Source organism: Condylura cristata, unplaced genomic scaffold (assembly GCF_000260355.1).
Source record: "Condylura cristata isolate star-nosed mole 26May11 unplaced genomic scaffold, ConCri1.0 scaffold00004, whole genome shotgun sequence".
Lineage (NCBI taxonomy): Eukaryota > Metazoa > Chordata > Mammalia > Eulipotyphla > Talpidae > Condylura > Condylura cristata.
Genome location: NW_004567105.1, coordinates 71326949 through 71351352, shown reverse-complemented (window position 1 = coordinate 71351352; position 24404 = coordinate 71326949). Strand labels below are relative to the sequence as shown.

Below are 24404 nucleotides of genomic sequence, written 5' to 3'. Positions count from 1 at the left end.
ACTGTCATTAGGTTAGTTTTTAAGTCTTCGTAGGCCTCAGCAAAAACTACTCCATTTTGTTTCCTGTTTTTAATAATTCTGTTTTGCAGATAAGGAAACTGAGGTGGAAACGCAATGTCACATTCAAGGTCAAACAGTGAGGGGCAACTGAAACCTAGGACTAGGCAGTCTGGTGCAACCTTGCTGCTCAACACTTTCCCACAAACTTCAGACTCAAAACCCATGGAGGTGGGGAGGGGTCCCTGTTACCATCCTCTACATACTTACACTACCATCCTCCTACATACTTAGCTTCTTATACTCTTAGCTTCTGGCTGGGGCCAAAAGCTCCCTTTCTTCTTCTGGTAACAAAACAAAAGCTCCAGGGTCCTCTCTGGTGGCACAACAGGTTAAAGCGCAGCACTATGAAGCTAACTGCAGCCACTGCAGCACCAGTTTGATCCCCAGCCAGGGAGGTGACCCACATGGTGCAGCAAACCTTTCCTGACCTGCCCGCTGCTCCCCTCAGCAGTGTATTTCAGTCCATCTGCCTGTTCTGCTCCCCACTTTGTCTCTGGTGAAGACTCTTACCCCACACACACACCTCTGGCCTGTACCCCAAAATAAATAAATTAATTAAAAAAAAAAAGCTCCCTTTCAAGCGAATAGAGAGAAGAAGATAACTACTGTCTGGGGGTTGTCTACATCTGGTCAAACTATCCTTCAGTCTTTGATTAAATGTACTCAATGCCCTGCAGAGACCAAGCAACCTTCAATGCCACACAGTAAAATGAGGGAAAATGGACTATACGGATTTATTGCCCTGTTATTCTTCACTCACTGACATTGCAGAGTGGACACTACTGATGTTTGAAATTCATCAAAAACATAAGATGGGTTGATGAATGCATAGATAAAAGATGTGTGAAAAAACAACCGCTGTTAATGTTAATGGTGTAGTGTCTATATGTCTACTGTAAAATTAGTTCAACCTTTCTGTATATAACAAGCTTTCCAGGTGATGGATGGAAATCCATCCATATGGAGGAACATTTTTTATAATGTCACAGGCATGAAAGTCATTAGTAGGAGAAAACAGATGCATCATAACTTCCTTTGTTTTCTGATTGATTTGGTGTATCTTAGGACTTAATAATATCCCTCTTCAGTTAAAGAAATGTGTGTTTTCTTAATAAATGAAAAGACCAAATTAAGATTTTTGGGATTCATAAAAAACACATATATGAAAGAGCCCTCTTGATTAGAATGATGTTCACTTAGAAAACTTCACTGATGAATAAACAACACTGAATAGCCCAGTGCTGGGACTTATTAGAATGAGAAATCTTATTTATGGTGAAATGATACATCAAGTAAAAGAAAAGATTCGTTGCATTTAAGCTTTGAAGAGTATTCTTTTTTTTTTTCTCTCCTTTAATATTTTTAAGAGGGAAAGAAACATTTTGATGAGACTTTTTGGCATTCAAAAGTAATTTAGTGCTACTTGTTCAATTGAGAGTTTAATTTTTGATAGTGATTTTTCAGCAGCTGCCACTTAAAAAATTCACAGACAATAATGCAGATACAAAGTTGGGTCATAGAAACGGCCTTACAATGAGTCCACAGAAATGTCCATAAAAGACCATGTCATAAAATAAAAAGTGATGTGTGCCATAAAAGAGAAACACATTAAATGTGTTGGGCATTTAGAGCAGAGAAACGACTCTCAGATAAAAGGATCAGTGTGGTGGAGTTTCAAGCTGAGAGTTAAAAAAGAAAATTCTTAGATTTGGATGTGCAGAAACAGGACAGAGGGACACAAGAAGAAAGGCAAATAGAATGGAGGAAAAAGACAGAGTAGACAAGGACAATAAACTAGGTCAAATTGAAGAGCAGACTAAGGAAGTTGGCTTGGGTACACTGGGTCGAGGTGACCCAAAGATAACATCTTCCAGGTATAAAATAAATCCTAGGGATTTAATGTACAGACTGCAGTTCATAATACTGTTTTGCATATTTTAAAGGTGCTAAGAGTAGATCTTAAATTTATTGTGATCATTTCACAATGTAAACATGTGTCATATATTATGCTATGCACCTACATTAAAACTGCAGGTGGGGCGGGGATGGCTAAAGAACTAGAACTTCCCCTTACTGTTAAGCAATGAGAAACCAACAGAGGGTTTTTAGCAGAGGCGTGAAATACCTAGAACTCTTCCTTGGGGATTTTTACTGCAGCTTCATGCATAGACTGGGCTGGTTATAAAGATTCAGAAAGGCACTATATAAAAGTTCAAGAAAGGAAACAGGGGCTTAAACTCTGGAATTGGAAATGGAATGGGGAAAAAATGGCATGGGAAAGAATAGAGAGTGAGGCTCTGAGAATTTCTGGAAAGTGAAACTAGTGAGATTTGGAGACTGACTTGTTTGAAGAGTAAGGAAGGAGTTGAGACAGGTGCTGAGGTTGAAACCCATGTAGCAAGGAGATGTATGGCAGAGACAGGGAATTAAGAGGAACTTGCTCTTGTCAGTATCAAAATATACATTTCAAAAAATTAAAAAGATGAGGCTTATGTAAGTTACCAATCTTACATTATTAACAGCTAACTTTATAGATTGTGGGCCCAACTTGATAATAAATAGTAAGTCCAATGAAATTATCCTTCCTGTGACAACTGATCATCCTCAGGAGGGTTTGGTAGAGGGTGCTCCAAGCCAGTGGTTGGCAAACTTTTTCTATAAAGACCAAATAGTAAATATTTTAGGCTATGAGTTTCCTAGTTTTTGTTATAACTACCCAGTTCACTTTTGTGTTGTAGAGAGAAAGCAGTGATAAATGATAGGTAAATTATACCATAATGCAGCCATATTCCTTATAAAATGATACCATAATGCAGCCATGAAAACTTATAAAAGCAGGCATTTGGATCTCCCTGGGTAAGGGGTTAAGTCTCAGCACTATGAAGCCATCTGCAGCCACTACAGCACGAGTACTGATTCCCAGCCAGGGAGGTGACTCTCATGGCGCGGCAGACCTCTCCTGTCACACCCACTGCTCCCCTCAGCAGTGTATTTCAATCAATCTGCCTTTTCTACTCACCACTCTGTCTCTGATGAATCCTCTCACCTCCTATATCTTTGGCCTGTACCCTTGTCCTTGTATGCATAAATAAATAAATGAAAATAACAATTAAAAAAACAAATAAGTAGTGACTAGAATTGACCTGTAGGCCCTAGCTTGCCCATCTAGTTCAGCAGTTCTCATATTTGAGGGAGCCTCAGAATCACAAGAGGGCTTGTTAAACCACAGATTTCTGGGCTTCACCTCCACAGCTCCTGCCTTAGTAGATCTTGGATAGAACCAGAGGATTTGCCTTTTGAATAAGTTCCCTGGTTATGCTGACGCTGCCTGGTCCGGGACCACACTTGAAACACTGCTGTAGGGTGACACATAGCAGAAAGGACACTCACTAATTCTCTGGCCTTACTTCTAGGTCCTAACAAATGGAAAATGCAGAACCCAGATTAGGATATAATGAGTTTGTGGTGCCAGAAGACATCCATTCTTGGTAAATACTTTGAAATGTAGAGCTGGGGCATTAGAGATGAAGTGCTGGGGAGATTCTCAAACAACTGATAAAACCATACAAATATTAAAGACATAAATGTATAGAAAGAAAAGGAGTTAGGCTAAAACCTTGAAGGGACTTCAAGAGAAGGTGAAGAGCAGTCAGAGAAATAAAGGAGTAGGCAGCTCCTCTGCCCACCTGTGCCTATGCAGGTGCTTCTTCCCACCCGCTCTCCCTCTGCACGGCAGCAGTCTCCTGCCCGCCTGGGACCTGTACCTGCCCGGGCTTCTCCTGACTGACCTCCCTCAGCAGAGGCCACTCTGCTCAAGGCTACCCGCTTACAAACATGCAGGCCTCTTTCTCTGCAAACCTGTCCCTTTCGGGGCAACTCTTTCTGCCTGCTTGTGCTTATGAAAGTGTCTTATTTTCTGTCCCCTTTTTTCTAAAACTGCTCTTTAAATACACACACACATATACATACACATAAAAGAAAGGTGTTTATATAGATCAGGAAGAGAAGACAGGAAGTAGTATGATGAAAACTAAAGAAAAAGTCTTGAGTTTTCCTTTCCAACATTTCCAGACAACTCAGTGTGGACAGAAGTGTCATCTGAGTGAAGAAAAGTTTGAATCTGAGATCTTAGTGGTGATAGCTTATCAAATTTCCTTTCCCAGCATTACTGGCGGATAAGCAAATAGCACAATCATCATATTTCTCTTATACCAGCAGAGGGCTGCAATGGTAAAGAAATGCTAGAGGCTTTTGTTCTAGCATTTCTATACTTGGTGAGAGGAATCCACTCCTCTGGGATAATTTGGGGAGGGGAAGATTGGGTTCCTTAGTTTCCTTGCTCTCATGGTCAATCCTCTTTCATTTAGAACAGCTTGATTCCTTGGTGAGAGGTGTGAGGGAAAAGGTGGATGTCTCTGGGTGTTTGGGAAGAGAGGGTGGAGGCCAAGCTATCGCTGTCTCGCCAGGTAGGCCTTAACACAGAGTTGGCACATACTGACTGGCACTAAGGATTACAGAAACTAGTCTTAAAGATTTTTCCTCATTGTTGATTAAATCTTAGTTCTTGGAAATGTGAAACACTAGCAAAGGTTCTAGGGCCCTCTCTGGTGGCACAAGAGGTAAGCGCAGCACAATGAAGCATCTGCAGTCACTGTTCAGGAGTTCCAACCCCAGCCCCGGAGGTGACCCACACGGCGCAGCAGACCTCTCCTGTCCTTCCCGCTGCTCCCTTCAGCAACAGATGTCAGTAGGTCCACCTGTTATGCTCCCCACTCTGTCTCTGAGTCCTCTCACCAGCCCCCTACCCCACTACCTCTAGCCTGTACCCCAGTTCTTGAATGCATAAATTAATTTTTTTTAAAAAAGTTCTAAAAGTAAAAATACACAAAAAGATACAGTTAGAGAAGAGTCTCTTAGTCTTTAAACTTCCATCTCATAACCACCTTTCCACCTTCTGTGGGTAGCAAATTTTGTTCTCTTCATTTCTGGCTCTCTTTCCTGTATTTCTTCAGTGGGAAGAGACAGATACCAGTCTGGAAGATACTCCAACAGATGACAGTAATCAGCTGTTACTGTTTTGTAAAAAATAATTTAATTGTACTCCATCATGTGACAATATCACTGTTTATTCAACCATTTCCTATGTACAGGTATATATTATTGCTAATATTTTGTAATTACGAGTAAAGCCATAATGAATAGCTATGAATATTGTACAGTAGCTTTGTATCTTCATGGTCAGTTCCTAGAGAGGAGTGTGTGTATTATTAAATATTACAAATTCCCCTTGCTAGAGGTTCTATTGCCTTTGCGTGTCTATGAGCTGTGACTCAATACACCTCTTTCCACTGCACTTCTCCAACACAGGATGTTAAGCTTATAAAATTTTTCCATTCAGATCACAGAAATAGTATTTCAGTATAGTTTTAAGTTGGCGTTTCTTTAAAGGAAGTTGAACATAATTTATATGTTCAAGGGTCATTTTTCACATTTTTATTTATTTGTTCATCTCTTTTGCCTATTTACATTCAATAGGTATTTTGGTTTCCCTATCTCTAGTTGAAGCAGTGTTCACCTTAGCAGTATCAGTCTTTTATCTGTGATATAGACTAAGTATCTTCTCTCGATTTTTTTGTTTGCCTTCTCATTTTGCTTATGATTTTTTTATCATTATGGGGCTTTTTCCCAATGAGTTTTACATAGTTGAATTTAAAACTTTCTTGGCCTTTTCTGGTGGTGCAATGGGTAAGGACGCAGCACTGCAAGCTAGCTGCAGCTGCTTCAGTGCTAGTTTAATCCTGAGACCTGGAGGTGACCCACATGGCATGGCAGACATCTCATGAACCATCCGCTGCACCCCTCAGCAGTGTACTTCGTTGATCAGCCTATTCTGCTCCTCACTCTTTCTCTAGTGAATCCTCTCACCGATCCTGCACCTCTGCCTGTACTCCAGCTCTGTATGCATAAATGAATAAATAAATCTTAAAAAAAAAAACTTTCTTTTATTGAATATAGATCAAAGTTGGAAAGCCTTTTCCCATTCAGAGCCTCCTTAGTGGTGCAGGAGTTAAGTCTCAGCACTATCAAGTTATCACCAACAACTTTGGCATCAAGAGTTAGATCTCTGGCCAGGGAGCTGACCCATATGCTGTGACAGACCTCTCCTGTCTCGTTTGCAGCTCCCCTCAACAGTGGATCCACCTGACTGCTGCCCACTCTATCTCTGCTGAATCCTCTTACCCCCTACACCTCTGGTCTACACCCCAGCTCTTATATGCTAATAAATCGTTTTTTAAAAATTCTTTCCCCATTCAGATCCAAAAAGGAATTGACCCATGTAAATGGATACTCTTAGTATGTCTGTAGCACTTTCATATCTAACATTTAAATAAGATACCTTGGAATTTTCTTATGACTAACATCACATGTAGACCCAATTTTATCTTTACAGGTAAATAACAGTTGATCTAATATTTATGTATTTTTTCCTCAATCAAATGTTTATAAATGATAACAAGCAGCACAATAGAATTCACTTTAATTCTTGCAACTTAGTGGTTTGTTAGCTTTTGCGACAAATCATAAAAATTCTTCATAGGAACATAACCTTTGAGAATGCAGTATTTTCCAGTTAAAGTCTATAGCCCTAAATCTTTTAGGAAAAAATATGAGCGTGCTCAGAAAATGAATCAAGTTTCGGAGACTGAGGAACTCATGATGTCCTTTAACATTGCTGATCAAACCAGAATAATGGCTGAGAGACCTTTCACTATCTACTTTCCTACATGTTTCTTGTCTTCAGGCTAAAATGCTACATACAGCAAGGTGCTGCAATTATTGCTATTGTTGTAAATACAGTAATGAAAAAGGAAGAATATTTAATTTTTCACAAATCATGAGTCCTGGGTAAAAGTTCAGTCTGAACTATGTGCTACTGAAAAGTCTGTCCAGGATTTTACTGCCCTGTACCCAGTTAGTGATCTCCTCCAATGTGCCTGTTGAGAGGGACCATCCCTTAAGTGTTCAAGTATTGTGGTGACTCAGGGTAAGTGGACCCAGGGCAGCCAACGATATGAAAGAATTACAGATCTGTCCAGTGAGCTGAACCTCTAAAATTTACTACTAATCATAGTAGTAGTAGTAGTAAAATATACTGATCAATTCTATCAATTTAAAATTTGCATTCCCTTTTCTTCCATGTTCATGTCATGGTGACAGCTTCAGTGTCCAGAAAACAGAATTTTAGCATTTAATCAAAAATTACATGTGGGGATTGAGAGGGAGAGGTCACAGCTGGTCAGACAAGGTGAAAAAATAAGGGAGATAGGGCAGAACAGCAGATGGGGCTTGGTAAGGGGAGCTGGGTTGGAGCAGCAGCTGGGATGGTGCAGAGTGGACAAGCTGGAGATGGACAGTTTGGGACGGAGCATCAAGGGTGAGTGGCACTGTCAGAAGCACAAGTGGGGTGGGGGAGGCGCTACAGAGTGGAGAGTTGGATGACTGACTCATAGAGGGGGGACGTGTGGAGCTCATGGGGCAAAAGAACTGGGTTCAGAGAATCAAGTCAGAGAGGGGCTGGGTAAAGGCCCAAGACAAGAGGTGGAACACCAGGGTGACTACCAGTTTGGAGGATAGCAGGTGTAAAGATACACAGGGGGTTGGAACCAAATGGGGTAAAGAACAGGATCACAGAATGAGGGGTAAGAGACCCCGGACTTAAAGAGCCCCCTCTACCCCCCTCCTCCCAGTGGCGCAACAGGTTAGGATGCAGCACTGCAAGCTGGCTGCAGAGGCTTCAGAGCGAGTTCCATCCCCAGCCCCGGAGGTGACCCACATGGCGTGGCAGACCTCTCCTGACCCCTCAGCAGTGTACTTCATTGATCTGCCTGTTCTGCTCCCTACTCTGTCTCTGGTGAAGCCTCTCACCACCCCTACACCTCTGGCTTGTACCCCAGTTCTGTATGCATAAATACATAAATCTTTAAAAAAGGGAGAGATGGAGAAAAGGGTCCTTTTGAAGGAGGTGAGGGCAGAAAGGGAGTAATATGAGATGTTAGAAAGTAGGAAAAGAAATAAAACTAAGAAAGGGGCACAGAGAAAGATTAGTGGATATGTGTTCAGTGAGAAGTTGAAGCCAAAGGAAAAAATGGGAGAGAAGATGCAGAAGTCAGGATGCAGGGGAGTTTCTTCACCCCTCTGAGATCAAAGTGAGGCTGGACAAATTAACGTCAGACAGGTTAGGAGAAAAAGACACAATTCAATAATATGCATGGAGATTTACACAGCTGTCAATTCTAAAAGGACTCGAGAAAACCAAGTGTTTAAACTCTGTGTTAAGAAACCTTGGATGTCAGGGGCAGAAGGGCATTTCTTATAAGGGAAATGACTTCATATAACAAAACCTTGCTTTTGGACGTCTGCCTTTTTTATTATGGTAGGGTTGGCTTACAACACCATGTTTTCGAGGTTTAGGTTATGCCCACCACTGAAGTTGTAATAATCCTCTCCAACAGTCCACTAGCCCCCTCCTCATTGCTCCCCACTTTCTAAGAGCCTTTAGTCCACAGATTTCATGGGTTTGTTCTGTTTGCCCTGTCTTGAGAGTTTTCTCTGATAAAAAAGTTGTCTCTAGGAACATCCCTAAATCTAGGTAATCTGCATTCTTTATATAATGCTGTAACTCAACCTCAGTGGACCTCAGTCCCACACAGTGAGGTGGTACGTGTTGGAAAAGGCCTCCTTTGAACACTCTGGAAAGAGCCTCTCTGACCTTTTTGGGGAGGCCAATCCTACAGAGACACAGAGATAAAGAGCAAGATGGGAGGCCAGAGAGAGGGGCCAAACAGAGATACCAGGACGTTAGCCACTCCCTAGGAACAGTAAAGCCAGGAAGCTGAACTTTAATAGAAAAGACCCAACTATGACAGTAACTATCAGTGCATGAGTCAAGCTTTTAAATTAGCTTCTTTCCATTAAATAATGATAAATGGCTATATTTTTATCTACTAGAAATGCTGACATAAATTCCAGAATTTGATACATGCTTTCCAATTTAAGGAAACTTACAGCATAGTGAACCTACTATAGTTGTGTCTTAGAACAGGACATTTAATAATCTCTTAAGTCAAATACTTCAAAATACCAATAAGTTATAGTCACTATCTGATAAAAACTAATTTAAATATAGAATGCAACAAGTTATTTGAACCTGAATGCAGAGAATAAATACTTTATTAACTGATTACAGTTGAGAGTCACGAACAAAAAGGGTATATTAAGGCAGAGCCATATATATATATATAGACATAGATATATATATATATATATAGACAAATCCAAAGACTGATACCTTTTTACATTTTAATAACCTCTGCATTTTTCTTTTACACATTTAGGCAGTGTGCTTCCTTTTCTTGGTTAAAGAAACAAATGTTGGTCAATATTCAAAATCATGTTTTGATGACAATTAATAGGATCATGGATTGAGACAGCTGACTAGTATATCAAATAATATCTGACAGTTTTCTCAGCATATTTAATGTAAGGTGGCATATTTATGTTGGTATGGAAAATCGGACAATCGTTTTTTCCTTTTCAGCAAAACTAACATGCGCTTTTTAAAATGATTTTATAATCTTAACTAAAATAAGTTTGGACTTCCAAGTCAATCAAATGCCCAAAGCATATTATATTTTCTGCCCTGCCCTAAACCTTCCTACCTATTTTATATTGCCTTTAGAATATGATCATATGGTTGCATTTCAGATCTATAAATTATACGATTTTCAAAATCCAAAATTACTCTGTATGCAAAGTGGCAATGCAAACAGCAACCCTACATGTTGTAAAATTTTCTTCTGTATTGATCCCTTTTGTAAAACGGGCAACCATACACCAAGACACAAATTTAGTCCATCTGAAAAAGCACTCCAGTTCCCTAATCCACTTTTGAAGGAAAAAGCAGAGGCAAGTTTACATTATCCCAGAAAACTGAATAAATGGCTTTATTTGGTATCTTCAAGAAGCTTCTCCTTCCGTAGGAGACGTAGGTGTGGTAGGAGAAACTGTAACTGGTTTTCGTGCAATTCTGTCTAGTTCTGCATGAACATCTGATAGGACAGGCTTCTGGCCTAGATTGAAGGAAAAGAAACAAGATTTAGATATAAGTCAAAGTATTTTTTTTTTTACCAATCATTCCTATTTAAAACTGCAGTTTCAGTAACTTTATATAACATACTAAGTTATATGATCATCAATAATTTTAAGTCTATTTAAAAGCAGTTGTACAAGCAAGGAAGAAAAAGTAGACTTCATCAAAATTAAAACAACTGTTTTGAAGGACACTATCAAGAGAGTGAAAAGACAACACAAAACAGATATGTAAAGAAACTTCAAACTCAACAATAAAAAGACAATCCATTTCAGGAATGGACAAAAGATGTGATAGACATTTCTCCAAAGAGATACACAAGCAGTCAAAAATCATATGAAAAGATTCTCAAAAGCCTCCACTATCAGGGATATACCAAATCAAAACCACAGTAAGATACCACTTCACAGCCACAGGAGTGGCTCTAATCAAAATGATGGACAGAATGTGAAGAAACTGGGATCCTGATCCCCTGTTGTTGGGAATGTAAAACAGTGCAGCAGTCTGAAAACACCCGCACTCTTCACAATCTTAAATGCAGTTTAGCACATGCCTTAGCAATTCCTCTTGTTAGTAAGTATCCACGAGAAATGAAAATGGATGTCTACATGAAAACAAACATTCATAGCAAATGTTCATAATAACCAAAAAGATGAAACAATCTAAATGTCTATCAACTGACAAGATACTGCATATCCACACAATGCCTGTTACTCAGCAACAAACGGAAATGAAATGCTGAGGGATGCTACAATGTGAATGAACCTTTAAAAAGGCATACATTGCATGATTCCGTTTATATGAACTCTCTAGAAAGGTAAATCCAGAGACAGAAGCAGGTCAGCGGCTGCCTGAGACTAAGGGACTGTGGGAGAGGAAAGAAGTTAGGTTCAAGGTTTTTTGGAAGGGAGACAAATATCTTAAAGTTAAATTAGATGATGGTTGCATAACTCTGTAAATATACTATACTAAAAGCTTTTAAGTGCATGAACTTCATGATATGTAAATTTTCTCTCAACAAAGCTTAAAAAATATATATATATATTTTCAAGTAACTATACCTGACTTTTTGGCAGATGGTGGTAAACCACTGCTTCCACCCGCAGCGCCAGCTCCTGGGCTCCCACTGCCAACACCCGGGCCTCCTGGAGAGCCGGTCTTTTTACTCAGCAAGCTATTAAAGAAATTTGCCAGGACACCTTCACTTGTCGCTCCAGCTATAAAACAAAAAACAAAAATTTCACTCAAAACATTAATTTTTCTATAAATTACTGTATTACCCACACAGGAAAAATGAAAAACAGACTTAAAATTTAAGAGCCATGTTTTAAACTCAAGTCTAGTTTGATCTTTTGAGGTGGGATAACTTCTGTAATTTATTCATGAATAAAACAAAATGAGTAACCTTTAACGATGAAAGATAATTATTTCTAAAAAAGATTTACGCCTTCCCTGGTAGTGCAGCGGGTTAAAGCACAGCACTAAGAAGCTAAAGCCACTTCAGCATGAGTTCAATCCCTGGCCCCGGAGGAGAACCGCATGGCATGGCAGACCTCTCCTTTCCCGCCCGCTACTCCCCTCAGCAGTGTACTTTGTCGATCTGTCTGTTCTACTCCCCACTCTGTCTCTGGTGAATCCTCTTACCACCCCTGTACCTCTGGCCTGTACTCCAGTTCTGTATGCATAAATAAATAACTCTTAAAAAAAAAAAAAAAAAAGACTTATTTGATTTAAAAGCTAGGGCACAGGCCAGAGGTGTGGGTGATGAAGATTCACCAGAGTGGGGAGCAGAATAGGATGCCTGACTGAAATACACTGCTGAGGAGAACAGTGTGTGAGACAGGAAAGGTCTGTTGCACCATAAGGGTAGCTCCCTGGCCAGGGATTGAACTCCTGCTACAGAGGCTGAAGATAGCTTCACAGTGCTGAGACCTAACCCCTGAGCCACCAATGAGCCTTGCATAGTTATTTTTAACACTAACTGCAGATAACCTATCATAGAAAAAGAAGTCACCATCGTCAATGACCTACCACAGGAGAAATGATTAAATATGATAAACTTTCGTAAACATGAAATGTAATGATAAATCAAAACTATACCTTAAAATGGCTCAGACTTTGATTATGAGATTGTATCTACAAAAACAAGAAGCTACTATATAAAAATGAAAATAGCTATCGTAAAAGATGGAAATTCTAGGGTAAATTTCTCCTATTACAGTATGTACTCTGTTACTTTTTCCAAGAGAGAGAGAGAAAATTACCTTTCATGTTTGGATCAATTTTTTTTGACCCAGCAGGGATTGGTGATACGCTGGCAACATTGGATGACACAGATCTGTTTGGTGTTCGAGGGGAACCTCCTGGGACTCTTGGTGAGGCATCCTATAAAAAGGGAAAAGGCATAATTACAAAACCCTGAAATTTTCACAAATATTATGAAAAGAAAATGACTTTGCAACTATTCCCTACAGAGTACTGCAAGCCATTAGTAAAAAAAAAAATCATATGCCCACCCCATTATTAGAAAACACCAGATGTCCACCACATTTCAGGGTACAAAGTTTCCCTTCAATGGAAAAAGAACATGCGGAATTATGAAGTTGGCTGAGAGGATAAGCTTACCAGTGGACTATGTTAGAAGACTACGGGTGCTTTGAGGGTTGAAATGCTATGGTGACCACACTTGAGTGGTAAATCCTACACTGTCAAAACACTAACAAGAATGTGAAACAAAGGTACTTCAATTTAAAAAAAGAGTATAAGATGGGTGTCAAATATGAGGCCCACTGCGGACGTGTATCCTACTAGCTATGTTAGGCAAAACTGATTCCTCTCAAAAGGCTCCATCTCCCCATCTGCAGAACAGGGCTAATAACAGTACCTATCTCACAGGACTGTGGGATTTATAAAGTAACACACATAAAAAATGGTTTAGTTGGTTTCTGATGCACAACAAAACAGGATTTTATGATTTCAAATATTATACAAAAGGAGTGAGTGTATCTTAAAATTTCACAAATTCCAGAAGAATTCTGAATTCAAGTTTTACCAAAGATACCCATATGAGACCCATGGTATAAGATTTCTTAATCATATATACGATGAAGGAAAAACAGTAAGAACAGCACATTCTAATCATTTTATCAAAATCTGTAATACTGACCACAGGCCTTCCAGCTGCCGTTGGTGGTTGTTTTGATAAAAGGGACTAAAAAAATACAAAATACTAGATTAGAGACTCATAGCATGTTTATATTTTTGAATATATACATATACACACATAAACAGTTTATTTACATAAAATAGAACATACTAAATCTATTCAATGTAATGTCATACCTGTAGCTTCATAAGAAACACTTGGTCATCTTCTGCCACAATTTCCTTTTCATGTACAAACTGAAATGAGCAAAACATAAATGAGCAAGTCCAATACATTATGCTAAAACATTAAAAACTTATTCTCTGGACAAGGTTAATTTTTTTAACCATTCAAGGGTCTGAACAATATCTATGCTACATTTACATCACCAGGTGAGAGCTGTCCTACCCAAGTTCCACCCCAAAGACTCCTTGCAGTAACATAAACATTCTCCCTCTGGGGCGTACAGTGTAGTAGTACTATCTACCTGTGTGTACTAAGCTCTTGAAATGGCTAGTGTCACTGAATGTTTAATTGATTTGCTTTTACTTAATTTACATCTAAAAGCCTATGTTATCAGCAGCTACTACTTTAGACCTCACAACTCTAGGGCCACAGGCACAATACTATCAGCTTATAAAATCTCAGGTGATATATTTCAAAGGGTAATATCAACAGTTGAGTGAAAAGCAACTTGTCCCTGGTTCCCCTGAAATAAAACTAAAATGATTCTTTAATCAATTAGGAAAAAGTAGTTGCAAACGCCTGCAAATTTCTGCTTCTACTGTTTCTATACAAAGCTGGCTCCAAGTCTGTTTTCCACCCAGGAACTATTCTTTTAAAATATCCAGTCGGTCACGAAACTCCTCTGCTCAGACTCTTCCTCCAATTCTTTCCAATCCACTCAGAATGAAATACAAAATTCTGACTACAGACCTGACTGGTGAGGCCCCACAAGAGATCTTAACTCAGTGTTTCTCCCTCTTCTCACCCCACCCCTCCTCAGGATTCGTTTCCAGCCACCCTGGTGTCTCACTAGTTTCAGTATCAGGATATGTAAGTTTCTGTTCCCTCAGCCTTCAATCTTCTCCCCTCTCATTAGAGACATTCCCTAAGCATTCTTGAAACAATATCCCTTCGCAGCCTCAGTCCTATCATCTCCCCTCAACCTGCTTTATTTCCTTAGCTCTTATCAGCACCTGTATTGATTTACTATTGCATCACACTATTTAACACCTAGGCCTAAACAATACCTGATTTGGAGCTCACTAAATATTTGTGAATGAATAAAAGTCAACTTAAAGCACAATTCTACTGGTAAAAGAATGAACGAGGCAAAACCATTAGTTTCTTTGTTTGATGTATGTATTTTACAAATCCAAACCAAATACCATGGCAAATGATTTTTAATTGGACATTACTTTTCTTATTTACAGTAACCCACAAACAGAAGACAAATTCTCAGTGTAAATGTTTGGCCTCTTAAGTATGTATTTATTTATTATATTTTAAATCATGAAACATGTCCTAACTAAAAGTTAGATAAGAAGTACCACATGCAAATAATAATTACAAAACTGCAGAAACATCTATAACATGTAACTGTAGAAGGTCATATACTGCTTAACTTGAAAGAAAACCACCTTCTAGGACATGATTTAATGGTCATGAGAATAACATGTTCTATAGCTAAGGTAAAACAGGAAATTGGAAGCTCCTGTACAGGTGGGGACTAAAGACGATGTCGAAAGTGCAAGATCTACCTCAGATCGTGCTCTAGATTGGAAAGTTCACACTTTAACTATTAAAATCAGTCAGGAGCCATATTCACTCATGACAATCTATGATTTGCAATAGAATAAGAGATCTGCACTAAAATATCCTAATGTAAATATGTCAAAGGCTGGAATGATTCAGTAATTAAACAGCTATTTTATAGTTGAAAAAACAGCTCTTTATTTTGAATATAGAAACCCTTTGATAGAAAAGTACTTCTCATCTTTTTGCCCATGAACTCAAAATTATGCACTCAATCCTCTCCCTTAAAAGCCTAATACTGAGATGACATACTAATAAAACCGTTACCTTTCGGACTGGTGGCTTAGTTATAATGTCTTCAAAATTATCTTCTGCTTTTAATGTTTGAAAATTTTCATGTAATATTCCTATTTTCTTATCATTATCCCACCCTGCTGGACTGGAATGAAACACAATAAATTCTGAAGCATTTATACAGTCATTCATTCAATGCATGATCATATTACTGGGAATATTTTTATGAAGTTAAATGCAACCAAATATGGAAAATGAATCAGCTTTTTTTACTATAAAATGCAAATTATGGCTTATTAATTTCTGCTTAAAACGATTATCAAATTTCTTCTGATTTAAAAAAATGACACTAAAAAAAGACACTCTAGATTTTGGGGGGGGGAAGGGACTGGATAATTACTACTTCCCAATTTTATTCAGATAGCTTTTCAAAAATATATCTATACTACACATTGGGTTCTTATTTATTATAGATGAACTGATGAGCACACTGCACTGATGGTTTAGCTATAAAAGCAAGACCTTTCGAGAAGCCACCTGGTCAACCTAAAGGCAATGATAAATAGAACAAGGAAGGTTGTAATTAAAAAATCTAAGAACAGATTCCTACATACACATCATGGGAAGATAAACTCAAAACCAAAAATGTCTACTGAACAACATCAACAATATATTCATCATAAAATAATATAGTAAGAGTATACTTACATAAATACTGCATCTTTTTCTACAACGACAGCAGGAATTTTATAGGGAAACCCATATAGTTTTTGAACGATGTATTTATATACCAAATCTATATTTTTGTTCTCTTTTACTGAAGTGTAAATAAGTGCTGCACCATCTACATAATACTATTAAAGAAAAATTCCATGAACAGGTACCCTAAAATCCTCTATTTTCACTTTAATATTTATATCAACATGCATGTTACTTTCAAATAATTCCTAAAGATATGTCATACAGTAATCAGAAATTTCAGAAGCATAAAATGCTAAAAGATTAAATGTAAATATAATCTTTACATAATTAACGTAACAAAGGAAGGCAAATCTCATCAAGTCGAAAAAAAATTTCATAATGCTGACACTACTATTTCTATATTTAAAGTACATAAAGGAGCAGTTCTTGGTTTTACCTTCCCAACCCCAAGATATAAATGATTTGAGAGCTAAAATGAAATTTATAACCAGAGTCAGCAGGAAAAGTATTTTTGAACTTCTAAAGGCCATCAATTTAATTCTTTTATTTTAAAACAAAATACAAAAGAGGCCCAATGTTGTATTGGTATGACAGCGGGTTAAAGCACAGCTCTATGAAGCTATCACAGCCACTGAAGCACAAGTTCAATCCCCAGCCAGGGAGGTGACCCACATGACGTGGCAGACCTCTCCAGACCTACCCACTGCTCCCCTCAATGGTATATTTCAGTCAGCCTGTTCTGCTCCGTACTCTCTTTGATGAATCCTCTCACCTCCCCTGCATCTCTGGCCTGTACCCCAGGTCTGTATACAGAACTAAATACATCTTTAAAAAAATACAAAAGTAAATAAATCTTTAAAAAAAAAAACAATACAAAAGGTGTGTTGCACTTATCAATGCATTGAAAGGATACACTGTAAACAAAACTTGCGGATATGTGACTGAATAAAATCAAAATGTTCATCTCTGTAGTCATGTTCTTTCTCCAAAACACTAATCGTATCACACTGTTGAATCAAAATAAATTTTAAAACAATACAGTATTAGTACTTAATAAACAATGAAATATAATGACTCACACAGATCAACTTTGGGTGGGGGAACCTTATAAAACTACCATTCTGAATAGTGACTGAACAGCAGGATCAAGAATTATCAATTAATTGTGTTTACAGAGTTAGCAGTAAGACTCCAGACTTTCAGATGGAAGTTTTAAGACTAATGAATAATTTTATTTCTTTAAAAAGTTCTGATTTCTGTGTCATATTGAATATAGTAAGAACACCAATGAGAAATTTTAGTAAATAAAGGGACAAAGAATAACGTGACAATCTTATAAAAGTTTTTTAAGATGCAAAATCTAGTCTACTTTAAACATTCTTTACATCCAGGAGACTCCCTTCATTTCTGATCTTGTACTAAGAGTTTATGGACTCACTTGATACTCATCCAGGTTCCTTTAGTCTACAAGGGTCAACTTATAAATTTAACATTTTCCTTTGGAAAAATAAGTTTTTATGAAGAAAGTTGTGTAAAACAGGGAATTATCTATCAATAAACAGTTCTTTGCCAGAAGGAACAAATAAAAAACAAAGTACACATGAAAAGATTCTAGTGGGGGTTTACAAGAACAACAAAGCAGAATCACCATCGGAGAAGCAAACAACACTTTAATCATTTAAATGCTATCCCTATTCTTTTGTTAATGATAATTTTTGTGTTTAAAGTAAAACTTAAGGTAGATTTAAAATTTATGATTTTCATTCCAGAGATGTATAAATTCTGTTCCTTCCATTAATTACATGTGCAATTTTACATGTTACAAAAAAATATCAAAAGCATTTATATTGTTCTCATTTTCTTAACTAGTTTATGCCTTAACTTCTTCATTCCAAATGGGGACATGATTTTTTAATACTGTAAATTATCTTTAAACGAAGTATGATTTTATCATAATTTAGTTCTCTCACTATATATACTTTAACAGAATTTCAATAATTCTTTCAGAACCTTAGATAACTAAAAAGCCTTTGATAACTGCATATCAACTATATGCAATGAGTACTGCAAGTGTTTAAAAGTCTGTTCTATCTACATAATCTTCTAATATTAGGCAATTAGGATATTAGATTCAAATGTGGAAAAATATTTTATTAAATTTATCATCTTAGCTATAATCATTTCTACTAAACTTTTAGAACAATGAAGTCTAACTGAATTAGAAAAATGAAACATAATCACAAGTAGCATTTTTCAAACATTTTCAAAGAAACCATGATTTATATCACAAAAACATGTGAATATCATTCAATATTTTAAACTATTATATCCTGTTAAACATTTTCATCTATGGAAACTAGTGTGTCAACTCCAAAAAGAGCCTGGAAAACAAAACAGTTGTTCATATTCTTATTAGTATTAGTAGTAGACTCTCTAGGAAGCAAACTAACCTTTGTGCAAACTACTAGTACTGGAATGCCCAAGTTATGTGTGAGTGTATCTGCACCCAAAGGTAAAACCACACTGTCATCTTTGTCTTCCTGCGACACTGTATTTCTTCTTTGAGGAGAAGCTGGGAAATCTTCTCCTGGTTCCACATATTCTTGGAAATCTCGAATCACTAGAAATCAAAGTAAGTAAATTAATACATAGTTTAGAAGCTGCATTATTTCAGTAGGTAGAATTTTTTGCGATGATCTAAATATATATTTTACTAAAGTTTCTATTTTTGTTTTTAGAAACAAAAAGGGCTTGAGAAATCTCTGGAACCACACTAATTATCAGGAGGCAGAATATAGATATGTACTGTTCCAAAATGGGTTTCACTATAGGTCTAGTTCAGTTTTGTGCAATTACTCTGGGCAAGACACAATATAATTCTGCTCTCTTTCTTTACTAATTCACTGAGAGGTGAAAAAGGTCACTGAGAGAAAAACAGGAAAAATACATTTATGTAGAAAGGGGTTCCTCTATGTAAAAGACAGTAGACAGTTCTAGATGACATTCTAATACTAACTCCCTTCCTTCCTTCTTTTTTTTTTTTTAATTCTGAATTCATGCTGCAGTGGCTGGTGATATCTTGATAGCACTGAGACTTTAACCCCTGAACCAACAAGAAGGCCCTAGCTTCCTTTCTTTAAACCTTTTAATTAGGACTTTTTTTATCTAGGTGTAATCTTGTAACCTTGGTAGAAATTAATGAGGTATTAGCAACACTGATACATTTTTAGAATTCATTTGCAAGATGTCAGATATGTTAAAAAAAAAAAGTTAAAGGGAATGTATGAAGAGCTTTAATGCTGCTGTATATGCTGACCCAGGAATCTATCTTCTAGGATACTCCAGGAAAAAGTCAGGGATGCACACACAGGTATTTACATGTGAGAGTGCTTTTTCATGTTTGAAAGCAAACATATCTAGAAGCAAATTATCTACAGTATTATTTAAAATATCATGAGGGAATACTATACATGTCTATAAAATGTAATTTTCAAAGAATGTTGTAGGAAAATAGTAACATAAAAAAAGGACTATAGCTTACAAATAAAATAGAAAAGAATTGGGAAAAATAACATTAAGATATACTTTCAATTTTTAAATACAAAGAATGCATACTATTAATAAAACTAGAAAATGTTAATTATTTTTTAAGCAAAGTAATTATGAGCTAGACCCTCTCTGGAATAGGATTCATTTGCAACAAACCTGTCCTAACAAGGATGAGGGACTCTAACAACTAAGTGTGGTCCCTCCAGGAATACAGGGGCATGCTGATACCCTTAGCAGCTTGGCAGCTAAAACCCTTCAGATTTGAGGCTGAAATCTAACAAAAGTCCCTAGTTTTAGCATGCTCACAGTTTCTGATTCAGTAGTCTGGAGTAAGACCTGAGAATGTGCATTTCTGGCAAGCTGCCAGACAGTGAAGACCACCTTTCTAGTATAAATTTAGAGGGGGTGAGAGGAAGGCCCACAGACAATAGCCAAAAGTGAAAAAAAGGTGCAGAGAAAAGCACTTAAACAACTTTTTCAATGATTTAGGGCATACTTTTTCTTAAATTTTCTTATTTTTCTCCATATAAATGCCAGGATGCTGCCAATTACCCCCTGAAAGTTATCAGCCAACCATAATAAAGAAAAACAGCATTACATTTCTGTATTTGCTTAAGCAAAGTATAACACTAGCAAATCAAGAATGTGGCAACTGGCGTACAACCTGTTAAAAATTTCCCATATAGTCTTCATAATCTCCATGAAAATTTCCAATTTACATAAGCATATAAAAAATTATCAGATCAGCTTAACATCTTTACATTTGTATTATCAACATCTATTTGGACATAATTGATTTTGATGAGGTTAATAAGATTACTCTACTTATACATAAATATAACTGCTGAAAATGAGCAGCTGAATAAAGATTCAAATTTTTTTTGTCCTGAAAAATTACTTTCCATAGGAACACATACAGTCTTTTGGCAAAGGAGAAAAAGCACCTCTAATAAAGAATCTGTCACATTCCAAATGCTTCCAATTTAAAACTTTTAAAACTTAGCACAGCATTCAAGTAGAATTTCACTATTTCCTTCTTTCTTTATTTTTAAAGATTTATTTATTTATTCATACAGAACTAGGGTACAAGCCAGAGTTGCAGGGGTGGTGAGAGGCTTCACCAGAGACAGAGTGGGAACAGAACAGGCAGATGGACAAAGTACACTGCTGAGGGGAATAGCGAGTGGGTCAGGAGAGGTCTGCTGCACCATGTGGGTCACATCCAGGGCTGGGGATCGAACTTGCACTGAAGCAGGAGCAGCCAGCTTGCAATGTTGCATCCTAACCCACTGCACCACCAGGGAGGGCCTCACTATTTCTGTAATCCTTATTCACAGTCAGAAATTCCTAACAATTGATAGCTAAGAAATTTTGTCTCTGAAGTCTATACTAATATTTCTAGATTACTCACACTTTTGTTCCATTTCCTTCATTTCTTCAGGAGGGATTTTCAATTTGTCAATATGTTCTCTAACAACACTTGCCCATTTCTGTAAAGAATCCAAAGCAGTCCAGGGCTTTGACATGTCAACAACCAGCATAACCAGAGTGTCCTTCAGAGAAATGGCATCCAGTGAAAATTTAAGGAGGCCTTTGTGATACAGGTCTCCATCTAGGATCCACACATTACATCTTGTTTGATCTACAACAGAAAAAAGAAGGTTTACCGAGACAACAGGATTAAGTTATTTTACCGTCCACTAACACTGTGGTATTTCAGACCATCTCCATAGGAGCTATCTCTTGGCTTTGATAATACTGAAGTATTTAGGTTGCATCTACCAGTTTTTTTTTAAATTTCAACAACAGACTTAATAGCTTGATTCTACTCTTACATCATCAGATAGAAACGTGCATATATCAAGATATTATTATATGAAAATGAGAAACAAGTAATCTACAAAAGGAAAAAAATGGCTGATCAAATGAGAAATACTAGAAGGTAGACGACATTTCAATCCCCAACCTGAGGTAAAATAGGAGTCAGCAAAATAATCATAGGATACTACTAGCCTATTATCTGAGGGAAAATGAACTGAAACAGATTCTTCAAAGACAGCACAAAAGTTAAAGTCTGCAAATCAGAATACCCTAAAATGTTAAAAGTATGCCTAGACAGAACTACTTACTGAATGGTATGGTAGAACCCCTACTTTAAAAAACAAACAAACAAAAAGACACTAAGAAAAGTCAAAGGCTGATAATAGCAGCAGTACATTTCAGAAAATTTGTTGAAATGAATGGACACTCACCATCCCTGTCTTCATCATGAACATTTAAATACAAATATTCCAATCCTCTTCCTTTCTTATACTCCTCTATTCCCTGAATTTTTCTTATTAAGCTTGTTTTTCCAGCTCCATCTTCACCTGTTAAAAAGGACAAATCTTTTAAATTTAAACATGCTCATTATTTAAGGATGCTTTTAGTGGTGAGTGAAAAACCCAATCAGAACTAGCTTTAAACAAAAAGGTTATTTAACAGGAGAAAAGTATGTAACTATACAGCTAACTATATAACTTAACCTGCAATACTCTTTCTTCCAGTCTTTTCTCTTGTTAAATCTTATTTTAACTTATTTCAAATGGCTTCTTCTGGGTCTATTTTGTCAGGAATATTTACGATCCTGTCACCCCACTTTAATAACCAAGAAATAACTGGTGGCTTTCAGTGTGAAGGTGAGGACTCTTAAGTGGCCCTCACGGAGTCATGTGTCCACCCACTGGCCACTAATGGAAGACAGATCTACACTGAGCCAGACAGCAAATTACAAGTACAGCCCCACCCAAACCATGAAGTCAAGACATATGTAGTAAGAGTGAGGGATAGGAGTTTAGGGTAGAAAGTTGCGCAAGAATGTGCGGAGAAGGCACATAGATGACAAAAATACAACACATCTTAAAAAATTATTTACAGCAAAAAATCATGTGATTTACACTTGATCCAAGCCTTTAAAAAGTTTAAAACTATGCTAGCTACTTTATATTTTGGTAAGGGTTTTTTACGTTGTGAATTTAAACACCACATGATATGTTTCATGGACTTTAGAAATATCATGTAAATTAGTATTTATAAAGATTTTGTGGATGCATGGACTGATGCCAGGAGATCCAGGAGCTTTCTGAGAATTTAAAATTTGTTTTCATTTTCATGTTAAGCTTTTTAAAAAAATACATAATAGATCTTCTGAGTAACAATCTTTATATTTTAATAGTGCTATAAGATTAAGCAATAAGTTCATCTCAACTGAATTTTTTAATGTTTCAAATGACTTAAGCAAAGGTTTCTGAATAATTCATAGATAATTTTAAACATAAGAATAAAAACCATGGTATCATTTAGAAATAATCATTGATAATGTGTTGATCTCTGGTGGTGATGAGCTAATTTTTTAAATAATAAGTATGTGTCTTCCTTTTAGTTTAATTTTAAATGTTGGAGTCAATAAGATCAAAACAGATTTTGAGGTCAAATTCATAATATCAAATATACTGAGTCTTAACTACATTATGTTCATAATTTTAGGTTCTTGCAACTATCACTAGAGCAGTGCCATTCCCTTTTTCTAAGGACTAACACAGGTTGACAGGTTCTGCCTCATTTATGAGACCAGAGCTTACTCCTCCTTAGTGCATGCTGTCCTTTATTCATTTCATCAGGGCAATGGTTCTCAAAAATGTATCAGACTTACCTGGGGAGTTGGCTAAAACAAATATTGTTGGGCCTTACCTCCTGAGTTTCTGACTCAGTAAGTCTGGGTACAGCCCAGGAATCTGCATTGTGGCGCCCAGGAATCTGCTTTTCTAACAAGCTCACAGTATGGCTGACTTGCTGGTCTAGTGACAACCCTGAGAACCACTGCATTTACTGCACTAAGGAAAGCAACAGAAAGACAGAGATCCCTATGTCAGAGTTGCTGTACTCCAACTCCATGTGCTTGTAAGTTGGAGAGGGAAAACAAAAGGAGACGAGACAAGGCACCATCATTAGGACTACTCTGGGGATCTGTGGACAACCAGGAAGTCAGTCCTCAGAGAAGTTCTGAGTTAGGGCTGGAAGTCAGAGATGTTTGCAGAAAAGGGAACACTTGAATCAAATCTTGTAGCATTTGTGAACGAAGGAGAGTTTAGTCATTCCAGGAAGTAAAGGTAGCATGTACAGAGGCCTAGAGGCAAACAAATGTCCTTCTGAAGGACAAATAACTTGAATACATGAGATTTAGGATGTGAGAGTGTTAGGGAGAAAAAAGTTAGCAGGTGAGAATAAAGAGGGGGTGCCAGGTCATGAAGGGCCTCTTATGCCAGGTTGAGATGGTTAGACTTTATCCTGAAAGTAATAGGAAGGCAATGGAGTTTAGAACACCTAAGTACTATGGTAAAAGTGTGAAGACTAATCAGGGTTAAGTATAGGAGTAAGGAAACAAGATAAAAGACTACTGAAGAGGGCCCTCCCTGGTGGCGCAGCGGGTTAAAGCACTGCACTGAGAAGCTAAAGCCACTTCCGCATGAGTTCGATCCCCACCTGCCCCCGGAGGTGACCACATGGCGTGGCAGACCTCTCCTGACCCGCCCGCTGCTCCCTTCAGCAGTGTACTTCGTCGATCTGCCTGTTCTGCTGCCCACTCTGTCTCTGGTGAAGCCTCTCACCGCCCCTGAGCCTCTGGCCTATACCCCAGTTCTGTATGTACAAATAAATAAATCTTAAAAAAAAAAATATCAACTTGAAAACTTTCAAAATTTGTAAAAA

General features: G+C 37.4%; 1 protein-coding gene across 1 annotated transcript in view; it reads right to left on the bottom strand.

The window, feature by feature from the left end:
• Nucleotides 1-8467: 8467 nt before the first annotated feature.
• DYNC1LI1 (dynein, cytoplasmic 1, light intermediate chain 1) overlaps nt 8468-24404 on the bottom strand; it is a 29124-nt gene continuing 13187 nt past the window's right edge. Inside the window, exons 3-13 of the mRNA XM_004676351.2 lie at nt 21911-22027; nt 21070-21300; nt 18560-18729; nt 17023-17116; nt 16116-16251; nt 15441-15552; nt 13553-13612; nt 13377-13421; nt 12475-12595; nt 11272-11427; nt 8468-10190 (exon numbers count right to left, since the gene is read on the bottom strand). Of these exons, the coding sequence (XP_004676408.1) occupies nt 10078-10190; nt 11272-11427; nt 12475-12595; nt 13377-13421; nt 13553-13612; nt 15441-15552; nt 16116-16251; nt 17023-17116; nt 18560-18729; nt 21070-21300; nt 21911-22027 (1355 nt within the window). The 3' untranslated portion in view covers nt 8468-10077. The remainder of the gene's footprint in view (nt 10191-11271; nt 11428-12474; nt 12596-13376; nt 13422-13552; nt 13613-15440; nt 15553-16115; nt 16252-17022; nt 17117-18559; nt 18730-21069; nt 21301-21910; nt 22028-24404) is intronic.